Source organism: Seriola lalandi, unplaced genomic scaffold (assembly GCF_002814215.2).
Source record: "Seriola lalandi dorsalis isolate HSWRI2012SDOR001 ecotype SW California unplaced genomic scaffold, Sedor1 jcf7180002054582, whole genome shotgun sequence".
NCBI classification, from domain to species: Eukaryota; Metazoa; Chordata; class Actinopteri; order Carangiformes; family Carangidae; genus Seriola; species Seriola lalandi.
In genome coordinates, this window is record NW_019525135.1 from 1,330,390 (window position 1) to 1,353,888 (window position 23,499).

General features: G+C 41.1%; 1 protein-coding gene and 1 long non-coding RNA gene across 2 annotated transcripts; one reads left to right on the forward strand and one right to left on the reverse strand.

Annotated features, from left to right (window-relative positions):
• Positions 1 to 1,345: 1,345 nt before the first annotated feature.
• Positions 1,346 to 22,285, reverse strand: prss12 (serine protease 12). The gene is made up of 13 exons (XM_023418551.2): positions 21,830 to 22,285; positions 20,387 to 20,525; positions 19,207 to 19,379; positions 18,886 to 19,033; positions 18,086 to 18,264; positions 17,092 to 17,233; positions 16,748 to 16,968; positions 13,321 to 13,462; positions 10,330 to 10,535; positions 9,562 to 9,640; positions 8,783 to 8,905; positions 5,322 to 5,617; positions 1,346 to 3,185 (listed from the first exon to the last, which is right to left on the reverse strand). Exons 1-13 carry the CDS (start codon positions 22,149 to 22,151, stop codon positions 2,863 to 2,865), a joined length of 2,493 nt encoding a protein of 830 aa, XP_023274319.1. The 5' UTR covers positions 22,152 to 22,285; the 3' UTR covers positions 1,346 to 2,862.
• LOC147818432 (uncharacterized) lies at positions 9,598 to 11,893 on the forward strand. The gene is made up of 2 exons (XR_015437970.1): positions 9,598 to 9,681; positions 10,347 to 11,893. It is a non-coding gene; the product is annotated as an uncharacterized LOC147818432 (long non-coding RNA).
• Positions 22,286 to 23,499: the final 1,214 nt, after the last annotated feature.

Below are 23,499 nucleotides of genomic sequence, written 5' to 3' on the forward strand. Positions count from 1 at the left end.
TTTGATTTTGATCAGTAAAAGTAAAAATTGTTTTGAAAAATAAAATCATCAGGCATTATAACAGTACATTGATGACATGTAACATCAAAGCCAAGACAGGAACCAAAAAATTAGAAAAAAGGAAAAGGTTTCTATATTCAGTCTACAGAGAAATTCAATGAAAACTTACATTCAGTTCAACCACGTGTTCATTTATATTTGTGTTTTAATTGTTCTATCACTTTATTTTTTCATATTTTATGTTTCATTTTGTATGATTTATCTTAGGCCTAGGAATAAAAGAAAACCCCTATGACTAGTGAAAATTTTTAATGTTTAATAATGATTTAGCTTAGTGTCTGTACACTGTACACTGAATATATGAAAAGTTGTGATTTTCTATATTTACCATAGAAAAAAAATAGTTCCAATGTCTGTTTTGTAATGTGTGATAATGACCACAGGGTGGTGCTTTCAGACAATAAGGACAACTACAGTATGTTGTAGCTGAGAGCAGTTCTTCATTTAACAAATGTAAAACAAAATAGATTATGATAGTGTTGCATATTTACTCCCATAAACACCCAACTGCAGCATGTGGAGCCTTCTGGGCTCATTATTTCAACAAACTATCTGCCTCTGTGTTCATCTGTTTGCAAAATACCTTTACATAACGACCATTGTGGAACGGTCGAGTCTGGTTGACACACATGAGATCATTGATCAAAAACTATTGTATAACTCTATTAGGCTCTAGCAGAGGCACAGGGCAGGTTCGGTGATAATGTATGATGACATTTTGTTTTCAGCATGTCCCATAAATTGCTCATAAATTAAACATTTCAAAAATCGAGGAAAAGATCCTCTAAAAAGCAGAGCCAGGGCAGGAATCACATCAATCTCTGCGTCCTAGGCCAGACAACTCCATTCTTTTATATGATGGATGTCAACAACCTTTGAAACTAAATCTTGATATATTGTGGACAATGCGATTTAGTTTTCAAATGTATTTGACAGCAAATAAGAACTTACAGTTGTTTTCACTGTGTCTTTAAAAATTATTTCAGTAGAAAAGTTTTTTTTTAATCCTAAGCTTTTTAAGTAGATGAGAAGTAAATACAATTTATCATAATCATTCAAAGGAAAATAACATTTGGAGACGGCTCCAGCTGCTCTGCATCATGGGAAAACCAGCTCTTCTGTTAGATACAAAAACACAATATATGTACTGACAAGACTATTTGTCTTATGAAGAAACCAAACTATACCACAATTACATAAAAAAATAAGCTTTCGAAAATTTAATAATTCCACTTAACATATTTGTGGAGCACTTCAAGATTAAAAACAAACAAAAAGTACCAAGTTCTGGACATATTTTTATTTGTGTTGCCAAGAATCCATGCAGCTTCTCACTGGAACAGTTGGTCCCAGTCCTTGAATAATGCACGTTAACTCAACACGTGTTTAACTTGTAAATGAGGACAAGTCAGAAAATGGGTGCCATTCCTGTAGACACTGTGTGACATACCAGCGACACTGTGTGTGGGTGTGTGTGCATACACATTGTCTGACATGGTGGTGCTCACTTTGACAGTTTGCGGTCAGAAAAAAAAAAAAACCCTGAAAGAACTCTGTTGTTCCAACTGATGTTCAACTTTCAGGCTTCGTGGGAATGACAGAAAACGTTGTCACAACCACTCAGACCTAAACAGATTATGGTCACTGTGACTCAAGTATTTAAAGTTTCTGATTAAACACAATACACTCAGACTTTTCTTTTTTTTTTTTTTACAAAACCTTAGTTTATGAAGCAATGTTACAGTACATTAAAACATAACACACAGTCAGTAAACACCCAAAACGAGAAGGCAGTGTAGTGTCTGTTTTTGTTTTTCAAGTGTACCAGATTGTCTTCCCTCAGTGTCATCAAAACCATGACGACACTCAACTATCCCACCAGGATAAAAGAACACGAAATTGTCAATATAACACATCAACGCTTAGAAACAATGTTTTGTGATTTGACTCAGAAACACTTTAGTCTGTTCCTTTCTCTGCAAACATTAAGCAGCACTGAGACAAGGACAAATACTGATTGGATACAAATGATAAATGCCCGAGTCATTACTAAGACCTGAAATCTGCTTTTTACACAAAGGAAAAACAAAGAGCACAATGGAGAAACTTTACATATCAAGATGGAAGTGAGGTTTAAAGACGTAATTCACTTTGGCAAATATGGCCAATATGACTGGTGTGCTAAACGCAAAAGCACTGAATATCATGCTTTAAGTATCTAATGAGAGTTCTTCGTGCAAGTCTGCAAATTCATGCCATGCCATAACTTACTGTGTATGCATGAGGGCATGCTTGTATATTGTGTGTACATGGTCCCTTATCGACATTTATACTCACATAATTTATATCATAAATTACAATAAAACTTTGTAACAAAAGCAAGAAAAGAAAACATGGGGGAAGAAAACAGAACAAAGCATTATAGTGTGGTATGCAATGTCGCAAGTAATAACAAAAAGATATTTAAGTTACGGCATATTCTTGAGTTGAGATTTAATACCATCCAAAATCTTGCAGCTCATGAGAATATTAAATCATTAAAATAAGTGCTAATGACTTAGATGAGAGAAAATATATGCCCTCCTCTCTCCAAAATAAAAAAAGCACAGCGTTGCCTTCTTTTCCTCTCCATTTGAAAGTCAATTTATAACTTACATCACTGGATAATCAGGCCATAACATCATGACATCAATTATTCATGACTGATAATGTCGTATCAGCTGTCACCTGACCAATCGAGTGAGTCTCGAGAGTCATTCATTCTGATCGAGAGGTCAGCTGTTTCAGTTTGATGTTCTCCTTTCACCTTTTTTTCTCATCATGTCCGATGACTTTGCGTATCCAGGAGCTGAAGGCAGAGACTTTGGTGTAGACACCAGGCGACTGTTGTGTCCTGCAGGCATGACCCCAGGACGTGACCCCATAAACCACCCAACCCCCTCCCGGACGCTCGCACACCAGCGGACCTCCACTGTCACCACGGCAACTGTCCACACGCCTGTCCGACTGGATGCTGCCGGCGCAGAGCATGCGGCTCGTGAAGGCGCCGTGGAAATGCTGCTGGCAGTGGCGGCGGGGCAGTAGGGAGAGGGGGGCCTGCTGAAGGGTCTTGGAGTATGAGCGACCTGAGAGAAATGAAGAGGTTAGAGTTTAATGTGAGAGGTTTGGAAGAGTGTGTGTGAGCATCTGTGTTTATTAGTGTCAAGGTCAGATACTGGAAGTGAAGACCAGAGGGAATGGCAATGGTTCAAGTGGCAGAAGCCTCAAATCTTATTTTTTTCTGCTGACCTTTATAGTGTCTGCTGCCTTTCAGTCATTGAATATCTGTCTTTTATCTATGCTAGCAGATTGAAATGTCTCCACAAGTGCTGGATGAATTGCCATAATAAAATTTTATGCAGCTATTTAGAGTCCATAAATTGTAATAATTTTAGTGATCCTCTGACTTCTCATATAGCGCCACCATCTGATCAAAATGTTCAATTATTCAGTGAAAAATCTACATCTACATCTACAGTACTCCCTGGACTGGCACCGAATTTTGTTTCAATTTTTATGCTGTTTTCAAATTGTCGTGAGATTTGTGGATGTGAAGCACGCAGCTTTCCACATGGGTATGACCTGTTTTGTTCTAAAGTCTGCCTTGCCAGTGGTCAGCAGACTCCACTTGACTCGAGCTTATTTATCACATTCTTACCAAAGGCTCTCTGACGTTCTTCAGGCATTGATGGGCTCTAATTTAGAGATAAATCAATTTCAAGGTTTCTGGCAGAGCATAAGAGAAATCATTTTCTCATTCCATATCTTTTTCTGTGTCTCTTAAAGAAATACTTTCTCTGTATGCTTACTTGGCCTGGGGAGGTTGTAAACAGCAGTTTGCGTCCTCTGATATACACACTGCAGCCGGATGCTTTTTTTAAACAAGGAGCTTCACCCTGTGGCCAAAATATTCAAACTACTAACCAGTAGTGACAAGGACATGATGCTTCCATGGTTTTCCACTCATGAGCACTGCCAGTTGTGTTTGCAGGAACATGCAACCAAGCTGGAGAGAGCCGCTGCTGAAAACTGAACTCAAGCCTCCACGGTGGTGTTTTTTTTTTTTTCCTTCCCCTGACTCTCTCCATGACCACACAGTGTTATTTACTATCCATGGCAGCTTAGCAGTGGCATGCATGTGTAAAATTTGCTTGCATGTGCATGTGTTTGATATCAAAGTGGCAGATAGCCAAGTGCAAACAGCTGTGCAAAGCAGACATTTATCCTCAAGTCAAACAGCCTTTACCCAACATCAGACCCTGTAAACAGTCTGTGTTGTCACCGCGCTTAAGTAAACTAATAAAAACACTCTCTCCCACCCACGAAAACAGATTTCATCCCACATGGATTCCACTGATATTACGACAGAAAAGACACACAGCCCTCAGTAGGGAGCGCATGTTTCTGCATTAAGTGTGTACTGTGACCTTTCGTAGCATTTTGTGACTATGTTGCTATGATTAATGACATCAGTATGTAATTTAAAGATCACTAACAGATGTGTGTCTGTGAACGCAGGCGAGTCTATGGACAGATGCAGAGCATGAACTCAAACAAGTGTAATCACGGGTGGAGGATTCTCTTCTATTTTATCTGCAATTTTCAGTTCACGTACAAAATGAGTTACATATGACAGGAATTATATAGTGGTTATGGCGTGTGACTTTCACTGTCTGTCAAAATGTACACTTCACATCACCACAAATAGACCCAGGGTGATATTATTTACTTTTTTACTTCATTACCCTACTGATTTACACTACTGCAAGGTTTATTGATTGTCAAGTGTTTTTACACTTTCAGACACCTGATTTTATCTCATTATTTATTATAGTTATGATTTTTAAAAAACAATCTTTATTTTTCATTTTATTTGATGGACTTTATTCAGTCTGCATTGACTGAAGCCTGACTGGCCCAGGACAAATTGAACATCATGAAAAATATCCCCAGTCATGGAACATATTGGTAAAAACTGTTAATTAACATTAAACTGATGGAAAAGGTGTAAATAGTCCAGTCAACAAATCATCATATATCTGTCTTTTAAATCATCATTTGTTTCTGTATTGCCCTTTATTTAAGGGAATTTAAAGGTGTGAAGGCCCGACATGTTAAAATCATTCTGCATTTATTCATTTTGTGTTGTGATATTATGTTATGTTTTGCACCTCAAGGCCTCCGTATACAGCCCCCCTCTCTCCACACTCACACACACCCACCTGTGTCACCCCAGCCGGTAATGTGACAGTTGCTGGCTTGTTTGAGCACTCTCTCTTTCCTCACGGGCAGACAGGCGGGAAGGACATGACGGCTGAATGACACACACTCTCCCGGCACCTGGCCCACTGCCCCCGGTGACAGACGAACCAGGGCCAGGTCGTAGTCGTTGCTATGAGAGTGGTAGCTTGGATGGAGGACAATTTGATCAACGCCATACTCCTCTTCGTATTCCTCAGGGACTAGGGAGTGGTAGTCACCCACTCTGACTTTATACTGCTTGGTGCTGTTTCCATACCTGCAGAGAGAAATGGAGGGAAGAATTGAGAGAGGCCACTAGAGAAAGAGGGTGTGTGTGTGTGTATATAAGCAATCCCACTGCTAATACATAAACCATGAACAATAAAATTACGAGCTCTGGCAGTGGTTACCTCAGCAGTAGATTATGTAGAGCTGGAAAAAGTACAAGTGTGTTACGCTGAGCACACATAAAATCTGCACTAGATGCATATGATTAGTAGAATACATTAAAACCTTATTTCTAAATGTTTAAGGCTTCATAGTGTTATTATCTCAGCAATATTTTTGATATTTGAAGCGTAACCCTTACTTAGAAACAGCACAGCATGGGGCAGGGGTTTCATGGGGTTGCCTTATTATGAAGGGTGATAGGTTTTTTCAGTCTTTCAGGCTTTCTTCGGTAATCAGTTGGTATTTTCATTTGACTATTTTTTCCCGAGTTTTCTTGTTGATTTTTGCTCAATCTTGTATTTCCTTTTGTGTCTGTGTTGATGCTTATGAATATTTTATGTTCTTAGTCAGACAGTCCGTCCTGAAAGCTTTTCTCAAGTAACTGATCAGCCATGTGGTCTTTTTTTCTCCACTGTGCCTCCTATCCACCCCCCGCAACATTCTTTAATGCTTTTATACATTCTATCAATTCACTATAAATTATAGCAAAGAAAGGATTTCACACTTCTAGGGGCTAAACACATGAAAACCTGGACACAAGAATGAGAAGGCAGGAATGATAACAGTAAATTTGTCATTGTCTCTGTGTTTATGCATTTAGCTGACTCATAGGCTGACATAATGAAGTGTTTTCTACACTTTCTGTTTACTTGTTGGAGATGTTTGGCCTTTTTGAAATGGAGGAGTGTAAGGCAGGGACAGAGACAGGAGCAAGGTAGAGGGAGGGATGGAATAGGAGGAAGAAGAGAAGAGTGAGAGAGGGAGGCCCTGCCACTGAGCCAAGTCTGTGTGTCCAGTTACAACTGGTAGAGCGTTTCCGGAAAGATCTCCTGACGTGGGAATGCCACAGCGTTCCTGGCAGAGCAGAGACAGTGCTGACCAGTCATCTATGTACAGTACACACACACACACAGGCACACGTTTTGATCTACACTAACTCACCATGTCCGCACAAAACTAATGAGGATTGGTAGAAAACTAACAGGCTTGATCCTGTCCTTAAGCCATGGAAAAGATCTTGAATGTGACACCTGAGTTACCTTTCACACATTATTGTTGTTGCTAAAAGCAGTTAAAATGTGCTGGAGTTATATTACTGCTGGCAAGCCCCCAGCTGTTCAGCTACAAGGTATAAATAGGTTTAATATGTTGACGACATGTGACCACTGACCTGAGGTCAATTTTTATGAACCCACTAATCAGTAATGGAAGTGTAAGGGATCAGGTAATATGACCGTGTTAGTTACATTTGGTAATTGTACCTTGACATGACATTATAAAATTATCTATGCAAATTAGTACAGGCAGTAGTGCAGAAGCCAACTGGTTGAGGTATTTTTTGTGTATTGTATTAGCATAATACAATACGTGCATGGGTATTTGTTACTTACTGTGTGTGTACGTGTGTATGTGTATGTGTGTGTGCGTGTGTCACACTCTATTTTCGTTACCATACATGAAAAATGACACTGTGAAGTCGGAAGTCCCTATCTTGGTCTCTGACTTGCATGCAGCAAATTACTTTTCAAAGCTGCCATAGCTGAAGCTCACATCTTGGAGCACGGAGGACGGATATGTGATCATGCAGGTGAGGTAAGCACTTGGTAGGGTGTGACCTTTCTTGTCAGCTTACACTGTTTATGATAACAAGAGTAAAGCTAAAAATATCTTTAATACGTTCTGTCGTTTCCTATGTGTGCTTTTTAGGTATGCACTTTTGTTCACCAGTAAGTAACTGTTATACTAGGTAGAAGTGCGGTGCCAATTTACAGCAGACAGCAGAGTGTTACTATGGTAGGATTGTCTGGCATATCATCAGGATTTCAGCCTGAGACAGTAGGTGAGCATGAACCTCTGTCATCAAGAACACACTAACATATAATTACTTTATTTATATTACTCTATGATTTATTTTCTTTTGTCTATCTGTTAAAGACAGTTTTGGCAACTATAATCCCGAGCATCAGTCATCAGTGAAGCACTGTATGAAAAGTGCTATATAAATGAAGTTTGATTGATTGATTGATACTGTACACTTTTTAAGTGACACTGTTCGTAGATCGTCAGAGTCAAAATCATCATTTCAGTCTGTGAATACACTGGTGGTCAACTGTTTACACTAATCAAGCCAAGAAGTCTTGATTTCAGCAGCACAGCTGTGTGCTTCCTGTGTGTGCCACTTTAAAGTAGAGGATGGAAAAGTCACATGGAAGAGTAGAGGTATCTTTATAAGGAGTACAACTCTGACAGGGAATTGGGCCTGGGAATGGTTTAAGAAATGGAACTGGAAAGGATTTTGCAAATAATGTCTGTCTCTTTAATGTGGAAACATCAGGATTTATAGTGGTGGAGCTGCAGGGGCCAACACAGAGTTCTGGTTTTCCTACCAAACCCAAACACTGGAACCTGGTAACACAACCAAAAGATATTGCCCTTACAATTCAGTCTGACAACCTTGATGTACTGTAAAAGTATTAAATGCAGACCCTATGGTTAGTGCCGTCTCAACCCTCAACTTTCTAAGCCCTACACAGAAGTCTCTCTCTGGTCTATTCATTTTCTGTCTTGCTTCAGTCTTTCCGCTGCCCCTCTCTGCTGTATGCATTAGGTGATGGATATCAAGCTTGTGGCGCCATGTGGAGGCCCCCCAGACCAGATGTAGTGAACATGAAGTAACTCTGGCTGCCCCCCCACCACCAGCTGCACCACAAACACAGCCAAACCATCATTGATTACAGCTCACTTTGTTGAGGTTCTCAGGCTTCTGTCAGATTTGAATATATTGAGGAAATGAGGAAATTGTGTGGCGGATGTAGTTGAGTTTGGGTCGAGTTCAAACAACAACATTTATAAGTCTGTCTGCAAATGTATGTATACGCACAACCTCATTTCCACAAATAAAGATAAGCGCAAGCGCACAATTCACATAGCGGATGTGCTTGTGTATATATGCATGAGTGTGAGTGGATGTGGGTGTGTGTGTGTGTTTGACCTCTTGAAGCAGTGTGCCGAGGTAAGGACCCAGCAGGAGTCAATGAGAGTCGCTCCACACACCAATCTCCCATCTCCTCGAGAGCCTCGCAAACGAATCGCGGCCTGCCATGGCCATCCACCTCTATGGACATGAACACACGGCCAAGCATGCACACACACACACACACACACACACACACACACACGCACACGTAAACACACAGAAGCAATTAGGAAAAGGCACAAATAACTTAAGATGTAAAAACAGACATAGAATCCACACTACAGCATTTTAAGAGGAGCAAATTGCTAAAAAAGGAATGACACTTAACTGTAAAGTCAGCACATGTAGTTATTTCACCTTGATTTGGGAAAAAAAAGAGCCTTAAACAGCCAACATAGCAACAATGTGCATATTCTATCAGAATATGATTTATGAGATTTTTTAGAGGACATTAATCATTAGAATATCTAGCAGAATTAGTTTACTTGCTGTTACGTGAAGTGCAAACTTATGGGAAGCCATCTAGACACTGTACACACACACACACACACACACACACAGAAACACACAAACACACATACACACACACAAACAAACACACACACAATACCGAGTATGAAAAACATTTGCAAGCATGTACAGACATGCTGGACATTTCTTTGCTCGTAGCTTCAGATCAGCTGTTTTCTATCTAAGACGTTGACTGGAAAATGTGTCCAAAATTCTTTACTCTATATGTCTCTGGCAGGATTTCTCTGTGCTGTAATTAATCCCTCCTGTCCCTTCCAGCTTACCTCAGAGAGTTTTCTCCTCCTATGATCCGGCGCTGGCGAGTGTGTATGAGCCGCAGACCGCAAATTGAGTTGACAGGATCTGACAGAGACAAAAGAGGAGCCACTTGGATGTGTGTATATGTGAGTATGTGGGATGGTGATGATTGTTAAACCATACATTTAGTCTCAGATGTTGCTCTTATTAAATATTTAGACTGACTGAAAACATAATAATGTTTGAAATTCATCCTTTACTACTATATATGAACCTGAAATAAAGAAAATTAAATCAGATCATTTTGCGTAGCGTGTGTGTGTGTGTGTGTGTATGTATGTATGTATGTATGTTAAAATCTATAAACATAGCTTAAGTTCATTTTCGGAGGATGTCATTTATCACACTGAAGAGGCAAAACACCTTCCTGCACTGGGTAGACTTTCCACAGTATAGTGCATGTGCAGGTAACAGATAGCATCATGCGAGTCTGCCCTGATGTGTGACAGACAGGGTGAAGCAATAACATAGCTCTTACCATTTTACCATCTGGATATATATATATACACACCCACACACACACACACGTACTCACTGAAGTCCTCCTTGCTTTCCTTTCAGAATATCACCTGTTGACTTTTCGTTAGACATTTGTTCCTCATTATTTCTTCTGTGTATACGACATATTGGAACTGTTTGCTAAACACGTTACCTTAATGCTCCCAATAAGTCACAGAAGCGCCACTTGTTTTGAAAGCAACATGAAGTAAAACAGTCCTGACTAACTGACTGACCTTTGACCTCTTTGTAGCTGGGCTGTGAGTCACCATAGTCACAGATGACCCCAGCATCCTCACTGTGGCGACAGTTATGTGTGCCGGGCGCCTGTTTGATGCAGTCAGCTAACGAACGCTCCTCGCCGCTGCACTTCACGTTGTCCACATGGATGGGTCCTGTCCCTTCCCCGAAGTACGCCATCACACGGGCCTTCGCCGCGCCACTGAAGAGGACACACAGATACGAGACAGACACCGACGTTTCATTATTACCATCGCCTTCTAAATGACATTAAACTGAAAAAGAAGTGTCTAAAAAAAAAGGTCATGTAATTATGTAAGTATGTGTTGCGATTTATTTCTGATATAGCACTTCTCAAAACAAGATGCTCCGAGTGGAGTAATCTGCCCCCTGTGCATTGTTTTTCTAGAGTCTGATTATGAATGTGTAGGATGTGTAGGCCAGATTTAATTATATATTTTTGTTTTGTTGGATTTCGACGTGTCATTCTGTCTTAAAATTTCAACTACTTTGATGATAAAGTATTAGAAAGCGAGATAAATAGCCTTTAATCATTTCACAAACCAAAAATATTCAAGAGTTGAATGTTTGACTGTTTCATCTTGTGTGTGCGCAAGCATATAGGCATTGATGACATGTGAGTGTAGATGTTATGGTTTGACATTCTCAGGCTGTGACGCGAGCCAGGTCACACCACTGTTACCATCTGATAACAACCGTATTTGTATGACCATCTCACCTCTGACTTTAATTAGCACACAGCTAACACACAGAGGCCGGTAGGTGCTGGTTGTGTATGTTGTAACTGTGATTTTAATTAAGATTGATAGATAACAGAGAGTGAGGATCTCATGTTGCGTCCCTGAGGTTTGGTTGATAGCAGGTCTTGTATCCCCGCTCATCCATAGGGAATCTCATGTCTCTTATTGAGACATCTAGTGTTGTATCTGTGTCTCCAATAGCTCCCTGAGCTGTACTTAGCATGCAGAGGGTGAACCTCCAACCTTTGTGCAAATGCAAAGCAGTCTGCTTTGGATACTAACGGCTCCAGGTAGAAATTGAAGCCAGGCATGTTTGCAGGCATCATGTTTCATGTGCTGCCCATTTACCGTGAATAATCTGTAACTTTTTGGATACCTACTTTTCAAAGGATATTTTTGTTGGTGGATCAGTTTTAAATATTGCGACGGAGAAATGGAAAGCCAAGGTGAATGGGGTTGAATAAAGAGGGGCAGGCACAGGTGCTTTTTGGAAAAAAGAGTTTCCAACATGTCTTCGAGCTAAGAACCATCTCTTGCTGTGCCAGCTCTGTAACAGACACACAAGTGTGCTGACATTACAGGTTCTGAATACATTTGCTCATGGTGCAGCACTGTGGAAACAACATAACAAACGACTGGAGGTGGACTAAAAAAGTTCTCTCTACCTTCAATTTAATTTTACTTATTATTTTTTTTAAGCTATTATAAATGGTTACTTGGAGGTGAAGTATGAAATAGTCGTACAACCTTCACTTCACATGTTCATTTAGACCATTAGCATTAAATTGTTGCCCAGTTATATTTTGCACTCAGTGTGTCCGTGTTTGTGTGTGAAATTTTGAGTTCTTCTGTTTCTGTCTAACTGTCTGACACTGAATATAATTTCCGTGAAAGTGTGTGTGTGTGTGTATGCAGACATATATGCAGTATATATATTTTCTCATCACCAGAGCAACCTCCAACCCTTAGGGACCTGCTGTGTATGTAATGAGCTCTCATCACACCCTGTGTGAGACACAATGATGATCCTAACATGGCTTTTACACGCCTCCACCACGCTTCGCCTCTCTCTCACGCTTATGCGCTCCAGATGTGGCTTTCATCTACAAACAGATGTGTCAGAGAAATTGGGTGGCTATGGGATGAGTATCCCTTGCGAGGAGTGATGAGCGAGAAAATGAAGGCAGTTTGTTACGGTACAGTTTTCCCTCGCCATCTCATAGCCATTGTTTTGGAAAACGGGACAATGTCTCAGAGGGAAAACATAATGGGACACAGAGAGGGTGAGATGAGGTAGTTTGCTTCGCCTCGACATGTCTGTCACTGTGAATGTGTCTTTTGCACAATTGGCCTGCCCTTTAATTGGATGTTTATCTTGGCTCTGTGAAAAGGGCACAGCTAAACCCTCTATTAAAAGTAGTTGGCAGTACACCAGAGGCTCATACGAAGTGCTCAGGAACTTGTGCTCAACAATTTTTAAAGATTAATTAATGAAACATTGCTATTTTACTGTAGATTAACCCGAAACTCAAGACGTGTGTGATGAAGTGCAAAGTGGAAACAGAGAAGGACCGAAAGATGGACAGATGAAAGACAGACAGAGAAGGACGGAGGGGATTGTAAGACAGATGCCAAGTCGAAGTGGTGATTGATTTTGCACATGGAGCTGGCAGTCTGGAGTCACTCAAGTGAATATAATGTATAGAGCGATCACATTTCAATAGTACTGAGATTTTTTTTTTCCAAAATTTTACCTCCATTCCAACATCCTGACGTGTTGAAAAGGAAAGGATAAGAAGAAAAGATTTGTAACAGACTCCAAGAAAATATGTAAATACACAAGAGCTGAAACAATTAGTCTATTAATTAATAGGTCAGCTATTTTATTGGTTAATCATTTCTGTAATTTCTGGATGAAAAATGCCAAAAATTCATTGGTACCACTTTCTCAAAAGTGAATATCGGCTGCCTCTCATGACAGTAAACTGAGTATCTTTAGGTTGTTGGACTGTTAGTTGGACAAAAAACAAGGGTGTGTGTGGAATGAGCCACTTCCAACAGCTTTGTCTGCTCATGAGGGGAGCAAAAATTTCATCCTGCACATACTCCATGGCAGTCATCAATGCATCAATGTTTTCAGCATGTTACCCAGAAAAGCAAGTCTGTCAAAGAGACTGCTCCAACACACATGCACATTCATACATACATACATACATACATACATACCTGTATCCCAGCTGTCGACACACCACTTCTGCATCACGATCAGTCCACCCATCATCGCACACTGTCCCCCACAGACCTGACAGATACAGCTCCACCCGGCCTTCCCTTGGGCTCTCTCCTCCCACAAGCCTTACTGGCAGACCTGAAGATCACACACACACACACAAACAAACACACACACACATACACACACACACACACACACAAACACACAAAATTTAGACCGACAATGCACAGACACACCTTAGTGCCACAGATTTATTTCTCTCTGTAGTTAACCAAAAACCTTTAAGTCTAGAATTACTTGAAGATGCTACACACACACATTCCCTAACAAACCTGATCCTGCAGGCTAACTTGTCTGGTGAATGGGGCATGTGTGCTCATGTTTTCTGCAAAGGAAGTAGCTGCAACACCTGTGAGTTTTCATGCGCGTAACCACTTGTGTGTCCAGAGGGGAGAAATTGTTAAGACTCCTATCACTATGAAAAGCTCATTTATTTTCATTGGCTCTGTTTTTCACACGGTGCCTTCCTTGCTCTTTGTCAAGTGGTATTCAACTCACGATGATAATCAAATCAGTCTGAACAATCCATCATCGTTTGTCTGCACACAGATACCTTTACATGCAAACACACACACGCACACACACTGATCTTGTTTAAGTTAATACTAATGTCTTTTCCACGTGTGGATGTTTTCGGGATCAGGTTACACTCTTGCCAAGTGTCAGGTCAATCTGTGTCTTTATTTGCCTTTGCTTAAGCTGCCAAAGACAGAGAGGGGTTTTAAGAATGACCAAATTTGTTTAAAGTTACATCTTTAAGCTATTGAGTATCCTCTCTGTTGACTGGTTGTTAGGTGAAATGTTTCACGTAAGCAGGAATCCTAGAATAAATCAGCAACAAGTTAGTTAAGCCTGAAATCATTTTCTGCGGCTGAGTTGAGTGACATGCCACATTCAAACATTGTGTGTGGGACATAAGAACTGCAGGAGGGGAAGATTGAGTTAAGTGGAGTTAATTGTGGGAATGTTTACCTCTTACTCTGTCTGCTATCGAGGAAATGCTCATCTTTATCCGTGTTCTTAGAAACACAAATTGTTTTCGTTTTTTTTCCTTCTGTCAAAACACACACATTACATTACTGCTCTGACACAAGCCTAATGTGACAGTCCCTGACAACAGAGAGTGAAAGAGAGGGAGAGAGTTCAAAGCACAGCCTGGCTTATCTGCTTTTGCTCCTTCTCCAAAAACAACACAGACCAATCTGCCTGTGGCATGTTACGGGGGGGGAAAGGGGGGATTTACACACTCACATAAACACTCAAATGGAAGCACACAATGTGCACACAAACTAACACACACAAACATACAAATGCTATGTAGTAATGACATCATTCTCTAGTGGGTGTTTGTGGGGTGAGAGTGTCCCTCAGGCTTTTGCCAAACAATATAATCTACCTAAACCAAAAAAAATGAAAGATTTATTTCGGTCTGCAGTATGTGCTCTCCGCCCAAAACAGCCACACTCCTCTAAACTTACATCACTTAGTATATAAAAAGCATGATGTATCCTTTCTGTGACTTATCAAGCTTATATCTGTTAACTTCAGCTTCAAAACAAATGGCAGAGAAATTGAACATGTTTGCGGCGAAATCTGCGACACAACTGGTACCATCCAGCTCTATCCTTACACATCTTTATTGGTGTCTGGAGGCTATAGACATAAGCTTGATAAATGGTGCTAGCATTCAACCCTTCCTCCCTCTGTCAGTGGTATTAACACCACTCAACCCATACCTGTCTTGTCATATAAAAATGCAGTTTTGGAGAAATGCCAGTCATGTGTTATGTGATGGTGTGACAACATGTTAGCCCACTGATGCCTGGTATTCACGATTTTGTAGTTAGTAACAGGGAAGAAGAGTGGCATGAGGGAGATTTACTTCAGTTTGTTGCAGTAGGTCCATATAATCATGATGAATTTACAAGCGACCCAGTTATTAAGACAGGACAATCCAACCGACAGCTGTGCCTATTAGAGTTAACATGACTTACATCACCCTCTATCCGTCTCTTGGAGAAGGATTTCCTTTTCTAAGAAAGATGAGATCTAATTGACTGCAGGTTCTCTTTGGCAGAGATCGTAGAAACAGATTTCAGATCAGCTGGTTTTATGAAGTGACGGAAATTACATAGAGATTTTCATCATTTGGTTTCTTGCTCCTCTGTGCCTGTAAAGAACTTGTGCAAAGCGGGGCTTCCTCTGGGTTAGATTAAATCAATGACATTTAATCTAACTAATAACACTACTACGAACTTTTCTAATAATAATAATAATGACAACGATAAATTCTCATTCTTATAAAGCACTTTACAAAATAAAAAAATACATATTGCTAATTGGCTAAATACACAGCCCAAACAGAGGTGAAATAAAATATTACTAACAAATGAATAGAAAGAACAATCAGAAATAAAACAGTAAGTAAGTCTAAAATAAAGTGTTATTAAGATTTAGCATAACATGAAGAAGTTGTTTGCCTGATGTAATACAGTTAGTCATTCCAGAGTCAAGGGGCCCAGATGGCGAAGCCTGATAGTTTATATTCTCCATCTAAAGGCCTAAAAGGAACTGCCAGAGGATCGGAGGCGGGACTCAGCTAATATGGGGTTGAAAGGTCAGTAGTAGTCTGGAGCTAATCCCATATGGGCTGGAAAAGTGATTAAAACTCACAACAAAGTCAGCTCTGAAATGCGAGTGCAAACAGTGTCGAGATGCTTAAGTAACGGTTTTATGCATTCTTCTGTTGGCTCTTGAAAGAAATTGGGCATCCTCACGTAATTAAATCTTATGAAGACGACATTGTCTTAAACAGGTCAAAATGACAGCGTCAGTAAGTAGTACTACTGGTAATATGTGTGCGATAATATTGGACAACAGTAAACCAATAAGAGATGAGATTCTAGCGAGAGATCAACTCGGACCTATGATAATGATTTCAGATTTATTGGAATTAACTACAATAACTTTTCAGACATCAACATTTTCAACTTCAAGGTACTGTATGTAAACTGAGGTCGGTGGAATCAAAAGAGAAATCTTGGTAAAATCTGCTCATAAAAATTGAAAACACAGCATGTTTGAGGACTGAACCCTGAGGCACCCCATGAAGCAAAGTGACTGGATGATTTGTATTCAGCAATGAGAGATAGCTAGGAGTGAAACCAATCTAAAACAGCAGCACAGATGCCCAGTTAAAAAATATCAAATAATATCAAAAGTCTTAATATGGACTAAAATAAATGATGGGTACCAGTATTTTAAACCATGTGCTATGGGACCTCTCTCACCCATTTGTGGTTTCTGTGTTATCTGCAACCTTTCAAGTAGGTCTTACAATAAGATAAGATTCTGTCTTACTAGTTGGAAGATTCTCTCCATTGCGCTCAGGGCTGCATGCGATATTAACATCTTCATGGTGTGTGCAGTCATGACTGAGCCACTCCCTCCTGTTGCACAGCAATAGGCTAGGCTCTTTCCCTGTGCAGCTCACATCATCCAAAAGAATGGGACCTGACCCCACCCCAAAGCGTGGGACTGGGGTGATGTCGAGCCCTTCAGAGAGCAGAGTCTCGCCTAACCTGCAAGGCAGACATGTACATGCACATCCACACACAAACGGTTAGGCTGTAATGTGACTTATAAATAAGAAATAAGTGTGTATGTGTATGTGCCTGTCTGGCGGCGTGCACACTTCACATTACCTGTAACCAAGCTGTTGACACACTACTTGTGTGTTAGAGTCTGTCCAGCCGTCATCACACACTGTCCCCCACTGACCACGGTAGAAGACTTCTAAACGTCCCTCGTGGCTCCCAATACCCCCTACCAACCTAACAGCACCGTCTGGAGATACAGACAGACAGACAGACAGACAGACAGACAGAGAGTTAGGTAATGTCCTCGCTCATGAAGATACGTGTGTATTTTATTTTCAAAGCTTTCCATCTGCATTAAACCAGCATTTTCTTTTTTTAAATTAAAGCTAGCAAATTTTCTTACGGCCTTGCATGTTTTAAATGATTGTAACTGATTTGTAATTATTCAGAAAACTACTATGCCTGTTTCTGTACCCACAGTTCAACTCTAAGACTTCTGCCTTTTCACATTGGTCGCCTGACAACACACTAGACTGCTATTCTTGTGTGTGGTGAAACTACACAGAACCTGTCTCCCATTGTTTGCACAGGCTGATCAATAGTTGAACTCTATATTTCCAGTATGCAGTCATCAAAAAGCAGCCTTCCAATGCTTCACAGGTTCCAGGGTGGAGCTCATGTGGAGATAGTGGCATTCTGGCATTTCTTCTCACTTGAAACCAATTTGCCCTACCTTTCTCAAAGCAGATATTTTGACAGGAAATTAACACATGTAACTGATGATGCTAATGAAAGACCTGTTCCATTTAGGTGTACCAGTAAACACAACAACAGCAACTAACTTAAATGGAATGCAGCCATTATTAATGTTATCAGTTACACCTGTGTTTGACTGGTCAAAATGTCTGCTTTGTGAAAGCCCTATTGTCTGCAGCAGCAAAGCCGGAGGGTGCAATGGGTACATGCAAACCACTCCACCATGATAAGGGAGGAATTCCGGGAAGGCCTTCCATATCTCTATATGTAAAATATACGTGCATTTCACTTGCATGTTTTTGTGACTGTTATGGAATACTGATGCTGGGAAGTGTTGGCCTACCTATAAGAGGGTTGCAGGATACTCCTGCATCCTCAGCGTGCAGACAGTTGTGTTCCCCCCATGCACTTTTTGGACACTGCTCCAGCGTGAGCTCATTGCCTGTGCAACGCACCTCATCCAGCCACACGCGGCCCGAACCCTTGCCAAAATATGCCTGGCCCCATGCCTTTGCTACACCGCTACAAAGAGAAGACAAGGCACAGAAGAATAGAAGGTTTGGTTCGCAGTAATACTTATATGATGAAAAACAGATGTACTGACTTACAGATTGCAGGGTGTAGGATGCTGTAGTTGTTTTATTTGAAAATTGAATGGAATAAACCTATTGTTTTTCAAATCTATTATTGAAAATTTTGTTTGCCATGCACATCCCTGCATATGTAAACATTGCAACACCAACAGTGGCATACACCAAAAATGCACACACGAACATTTGCAGAGAGTGTAGTGTTGCTAAATATGCATATCTCTGTGGTGCTAGAATTCATGCAGGAACAATGAGCCTGATTCACTATCTGACCCCCAGATGTTCTTTACTGCTCGCTCCTCTCTCTCTGTGTGTCCAAATGGAAAGAATACTTCTCATACTTTTGGAGACAGAGAGACAGACAGACAACTGGACACCCACATTTACGCATCTCAGCTTCCTACTCTATCTTTTTGTCATGTTTTTTCCCCACTTTCTCATACTCACAATGTACTTCCTTTATGGTAATTATTGGTTTGAATGAATGTGAATACAAACATTAATATCTGTGTGTGCGTGTGTGTGTGCGTGCGTGGTGCGTGCGCCCCTTCACCTCAGTCCCAGCTGTCGACAAACCACCTCTGCGTCACTGTCATCCCATTGGTCGTCACATATGGAACCCCACTGCCCTGCATGGAAGACCTCAACTGTGCCCTCCGACCCTGACTGACCTCCCACCAGCCGTATAGGGAGCGACACCACTGCACAAGCACAAACACACACATTTACACATTATCTACTAAATGTGGGAACTTTTTTCATTTTAACATATATACTGGGGACACCTGTTTGTACAGTAATAAAATGTCATTAGATTCATGCAAATCTCTGTCTGTCTATAACAGACCTGTGATTCCCCATTCAGTGGGCCTACCTTGCTGTTGGGTGCAGGTAACGGCTGCAACTAGAGAGCACTCCCCTCCATTCCAGGTAGCCTTGGGACACTGGAGGAGGTCTGGCTCTTCTCCCTGGCAATGGACCGCCCTCCAATGGAGTTTGGCCATGCCTGGACGAAACAGGGAAACTGCACGTGCACGACCTGAGGTCCTGGAAGGGGAAGGGGATTAATAAGCAGACAAGTTTGTTTTATTAATTTGAAATACTTTTGATTTGGTCAGACAACTGACATCAAACAGCAAACCCAGTCCAATCTGATACGAGATGTTAAGATGTTTAAAAACGATTTTTAATAACTGTCGCATGGTACTTATTTTATCTAAGTTAATACAGAGCAGCCCATCTCAGAGCAAAAAATTCAGTCAGCCATATTAGCCTGGCAGCAGTAACCTTGAGCCATCTGTATGTTCATGCTCTGCTATTCAGGGGCCAATACGGTCAGCAGTTTTACACCCAACAGCTTTCAGTAACTGGCCGCGTGAAAGTCATCACCAACGATTCCAGCTGACATATGGCTGACATTTGCCCTCTTTCCTTTCCGCTGTGGAGATTCATTGACTCCTGTGTGAATATGCACACACAGACATGCGTTTATGTCAGTGTGCGTGCCATCGCTGTTGTTAGTGTCAACATGTGTAGTAAGTGCACAGAGAGTCTCTGTTCTCCAGGGAAATCAGGCAACACCCCGACTTATGAACACTTTCGATATGTATGATCTGTCCACAGGCTCCCAGCAAATCAGTGGCTCTTCTAGCATGACAGCATCTCATAGTTATAGTGTGTGAGGGGGAGAGAGAGAGAGAGAGAGAGAGAGAGAGAGAGAGAGAGACAAAGAAAGAGAGAGAGCTGGTAACAAGGTAAATAGCTGAGCACTAAAGGTATTTAAATACCACTGGGGAATGGGGGGGTTGGAATGCAAGGGCAACTCAAGAAAGGTACAAAGGCTGTGAAGAGAACAGAATACACAAATGTGTATGTGTTGTGAAACTCTCATACATTCCCAGCAATTTTCCACTTTATACACTTTTACACTTTATACGGTAGACGGCGATGGTAGTTGCGCATGTGTCGGAATACGTGTGTGAGAGGGAGAGGCAGACAGAGAGCACCATATAGTGCATATCTGAGCACATGTGTGCACAAGTGTGCTCTCTCACCCTTTGCCCAGCTGTCTGCAAACCACTGCAGCGTCTTCGTCCCCCCAGTCATCGCCACAGACAGACCCCCACACTCCTCCCAGATAGACTTCCACCCTGCCATCTAGCTTGGAGCGACCTCCTTGCAGACGCACAGAGCCTAGGATGGAGAAAAGGGTGGGAGAACAATAGGTATATAAAAAATACAGCACATATTAAAAAGGGTGGTGGGGGAGAGTATTGCTATAATGCCCAGTTCCTATCTGCCATACAAATGATTGTATCATTGATTTCAATATTTTGATTCTAGGATCAAAATAGGATTTAGAACTGTGTTTTGAAGATGTTTCCCAGACCTAGATAGACACATAGATAGATACTTTATTAATCCCCTAGGGGAAATTCATGTAAATAATGTTGTTTGTCGCTTGGATAACCTGACTGATTTTTGTGAATCTATTTGAGGAGTTTTAAGGGTGCAAGCCCATCCTGACACACACACACACACACACACACACACACACACACACACACACACACACACACACACAAACAAACAAACATATGTACAGGTGGATATTTATGTCATATCATAACTTGCATTAGGGAGAATATCTCATGTGTGGCTATCTTCTTTTAAAAAAGGTGATAAACACAGACGAACACAAACACAGATTGTGTCACTTCCTAAAGGCATGTTGTTGTCCAAATATCTTTATAAACTGGATCAAAGAATGTCAATTCAAAGTATAAATTACCAGAAGATAATTTACCAGTGCTGTGCCAACACACTCCAAGACTAAAAATACCAGGCCCTGCCTGTCTTGTGCCAGATGGAAATCCCACACTCTATTCCTTTCACCACCCTCTGTCTCTCTCTCTCATCAGTCCGAAGATGTAGGACCCACTTTGTCTCCAGTTCTTCATATTAGCAACACTTAGTAGTTCAAGCCCATGTGTATTTGGTGGGTCCTAACAATGTCATGTTCCTCATGTCGAACTATTTTAATATGAAAAGAGAGATATTATTTAGCCTACTCACTTTAATCATGCTGTCAAATCGCTTACACTGTTATTGCCACACACCTGCGCACTCATTACACAGTAAATGTGCTTCGACTTGCCAACTGCACACACAGTCACACCTGGGACACTGAAGGTGTGTCTTGTCTAATTACTGGATTATGGGCCTCCTGAGTTGAACAAAATTTGAGCTAAGTAATTGTTGACACAAATGCACACCGCTGCACAGTTCTCTGCTCCTCATCAGCCCAAATGAAAATGGATACAGCGTAGATAACATGCAACTGTATGTGGCTGAATGATTATATTAGCAACCAATTCGTTCTGGGATTTCAGCTTATACCAGGCTTATTATGTTTTCCTCACATTCCACAGATTTTAAGATTATGAATCCCTACAAAAATACAATATTGCTGCTGGTCAATAGGCCTGCGTGTTTACCTTGTTTACAGTCGCAGTACCCCCAGTCCACTCTGCCTCTGTGGTTCTTGAAAAAGCACCAGGGTCGGATCCTGCCGTCCGGGTTGCGACAGTGGTTGTGCTCTCCTATTCCTTTGCCCGGGTAGCGCTCCTTGAAGCCGGCCACCTCGGTCCAGTTCATGCACCGGGCGCCGGACTCGGTGACGTCTATCGCTCCCCGGTAAAAACCGTCTTTCCCACGGCTCTGGACGCAGTCGGTGAACGGCAGGATGAATGAAGGCACGCTGCTGGAATAACAGCAGCCGCTAATCGCGACTGTTAGAGCAAGAAATGCCAAATTCATGTTAGGTCTCTGACTGTAAGCAGCCGATGACGGGAGAGATTTCAGTAGCTTCTATCATCAGCTGAGGAGACGGTTTCCAGTCAGCCTCATCGCCCTGCTGTGGGACGAGAGTGAGAACCGAGAAAGGAACAACGAGGATCAATGAAAGTCCTATGTGCGTCGGACAGGCAGCCCCCTAACGAAAATTCAATATCATGAGCTATAAGTGCGGAGTACTTCCCCCCAATTTTACACCATTTAATTTTATAGTTTATGGTAATTTTATATCAATAATATCAATGCATTTCTATGTAGATTACGGCAAATTTACAAGGACAAGAATTATATATATATATATATATATATATAATATTACTATATAATGAAATAGTAGGCTATAATTCCAGATATATAGGTAGCTAGTAATCCCTATCCTTACCATACCTTTGAAATATGGCTTATTCCTGAGACATGGCCATAACCAAAACGCTTTGACTAGACTTATACTGTTGGTTTTTCTCAAAAGTTGTTTTTTATTAAGGCTTTTACTCTGCTTTATTTAAAATGACGGTGGTCATCATTTTACACACTTTCCTTACCCATCCTCCCTTACCCACGCAACTTCTTCGACTTATTCTTATCATACTCTTATGGTGATTGATAATTATACAACATAGTAGGTCTTAGTATGAGTGGAGATCTTAACAGGATCTTCCGTTTGGCGTCACATAAGTGAAGTTTAAAAGGATGCTGCAGTTTGTTACAGAACAGTAGCCTAGTGTATGTATGATTAAATATCAATGCACTCACTCTCTCCATCTCATTCTTCCTAAGTATGTATGTGACGAGAGACAGACTAAAATATGTTAAGAGATGATTATTATTGTGTGTGTGTGTGTGTGTGTGTGTGTGTTGTGTGTGTGTGTGTGTGTGTGTGTGTGTGTGTTTTTGTGCACAAAAGAGAGGGCTCGTGGATACAGATGGACTACACAGCGCTTCTAGTGGCTACAATATAGTAGTCTCTGATTGGACAAGGAAAAATGGAAACGTCAAACTAAAGTGTCCTGTCTGGTGACATCATCACGCGGCGCCCATTTAATCACAAACGTGTTTGTTTAACTTTATTACCCGTGTGCGCCAATACACACCGATTAGGCGGTGTCAGCACTCGATAAATCGATCCCTACGCTCGGTGAACGGCTCCAGGCGGGCTACCAAGACCGTCGCGCCTCAGTTTAGATGGAAATGACAAAGGCAGTTGAACAGTTGCAACTAAGTGTCTTAAACACTCTACTTTAGTAGCTACCCCCGCATTCACCAAGCGCCAAATCCAGACCGACCGCCCCGGTATTCAAAACGAGTGCATCCA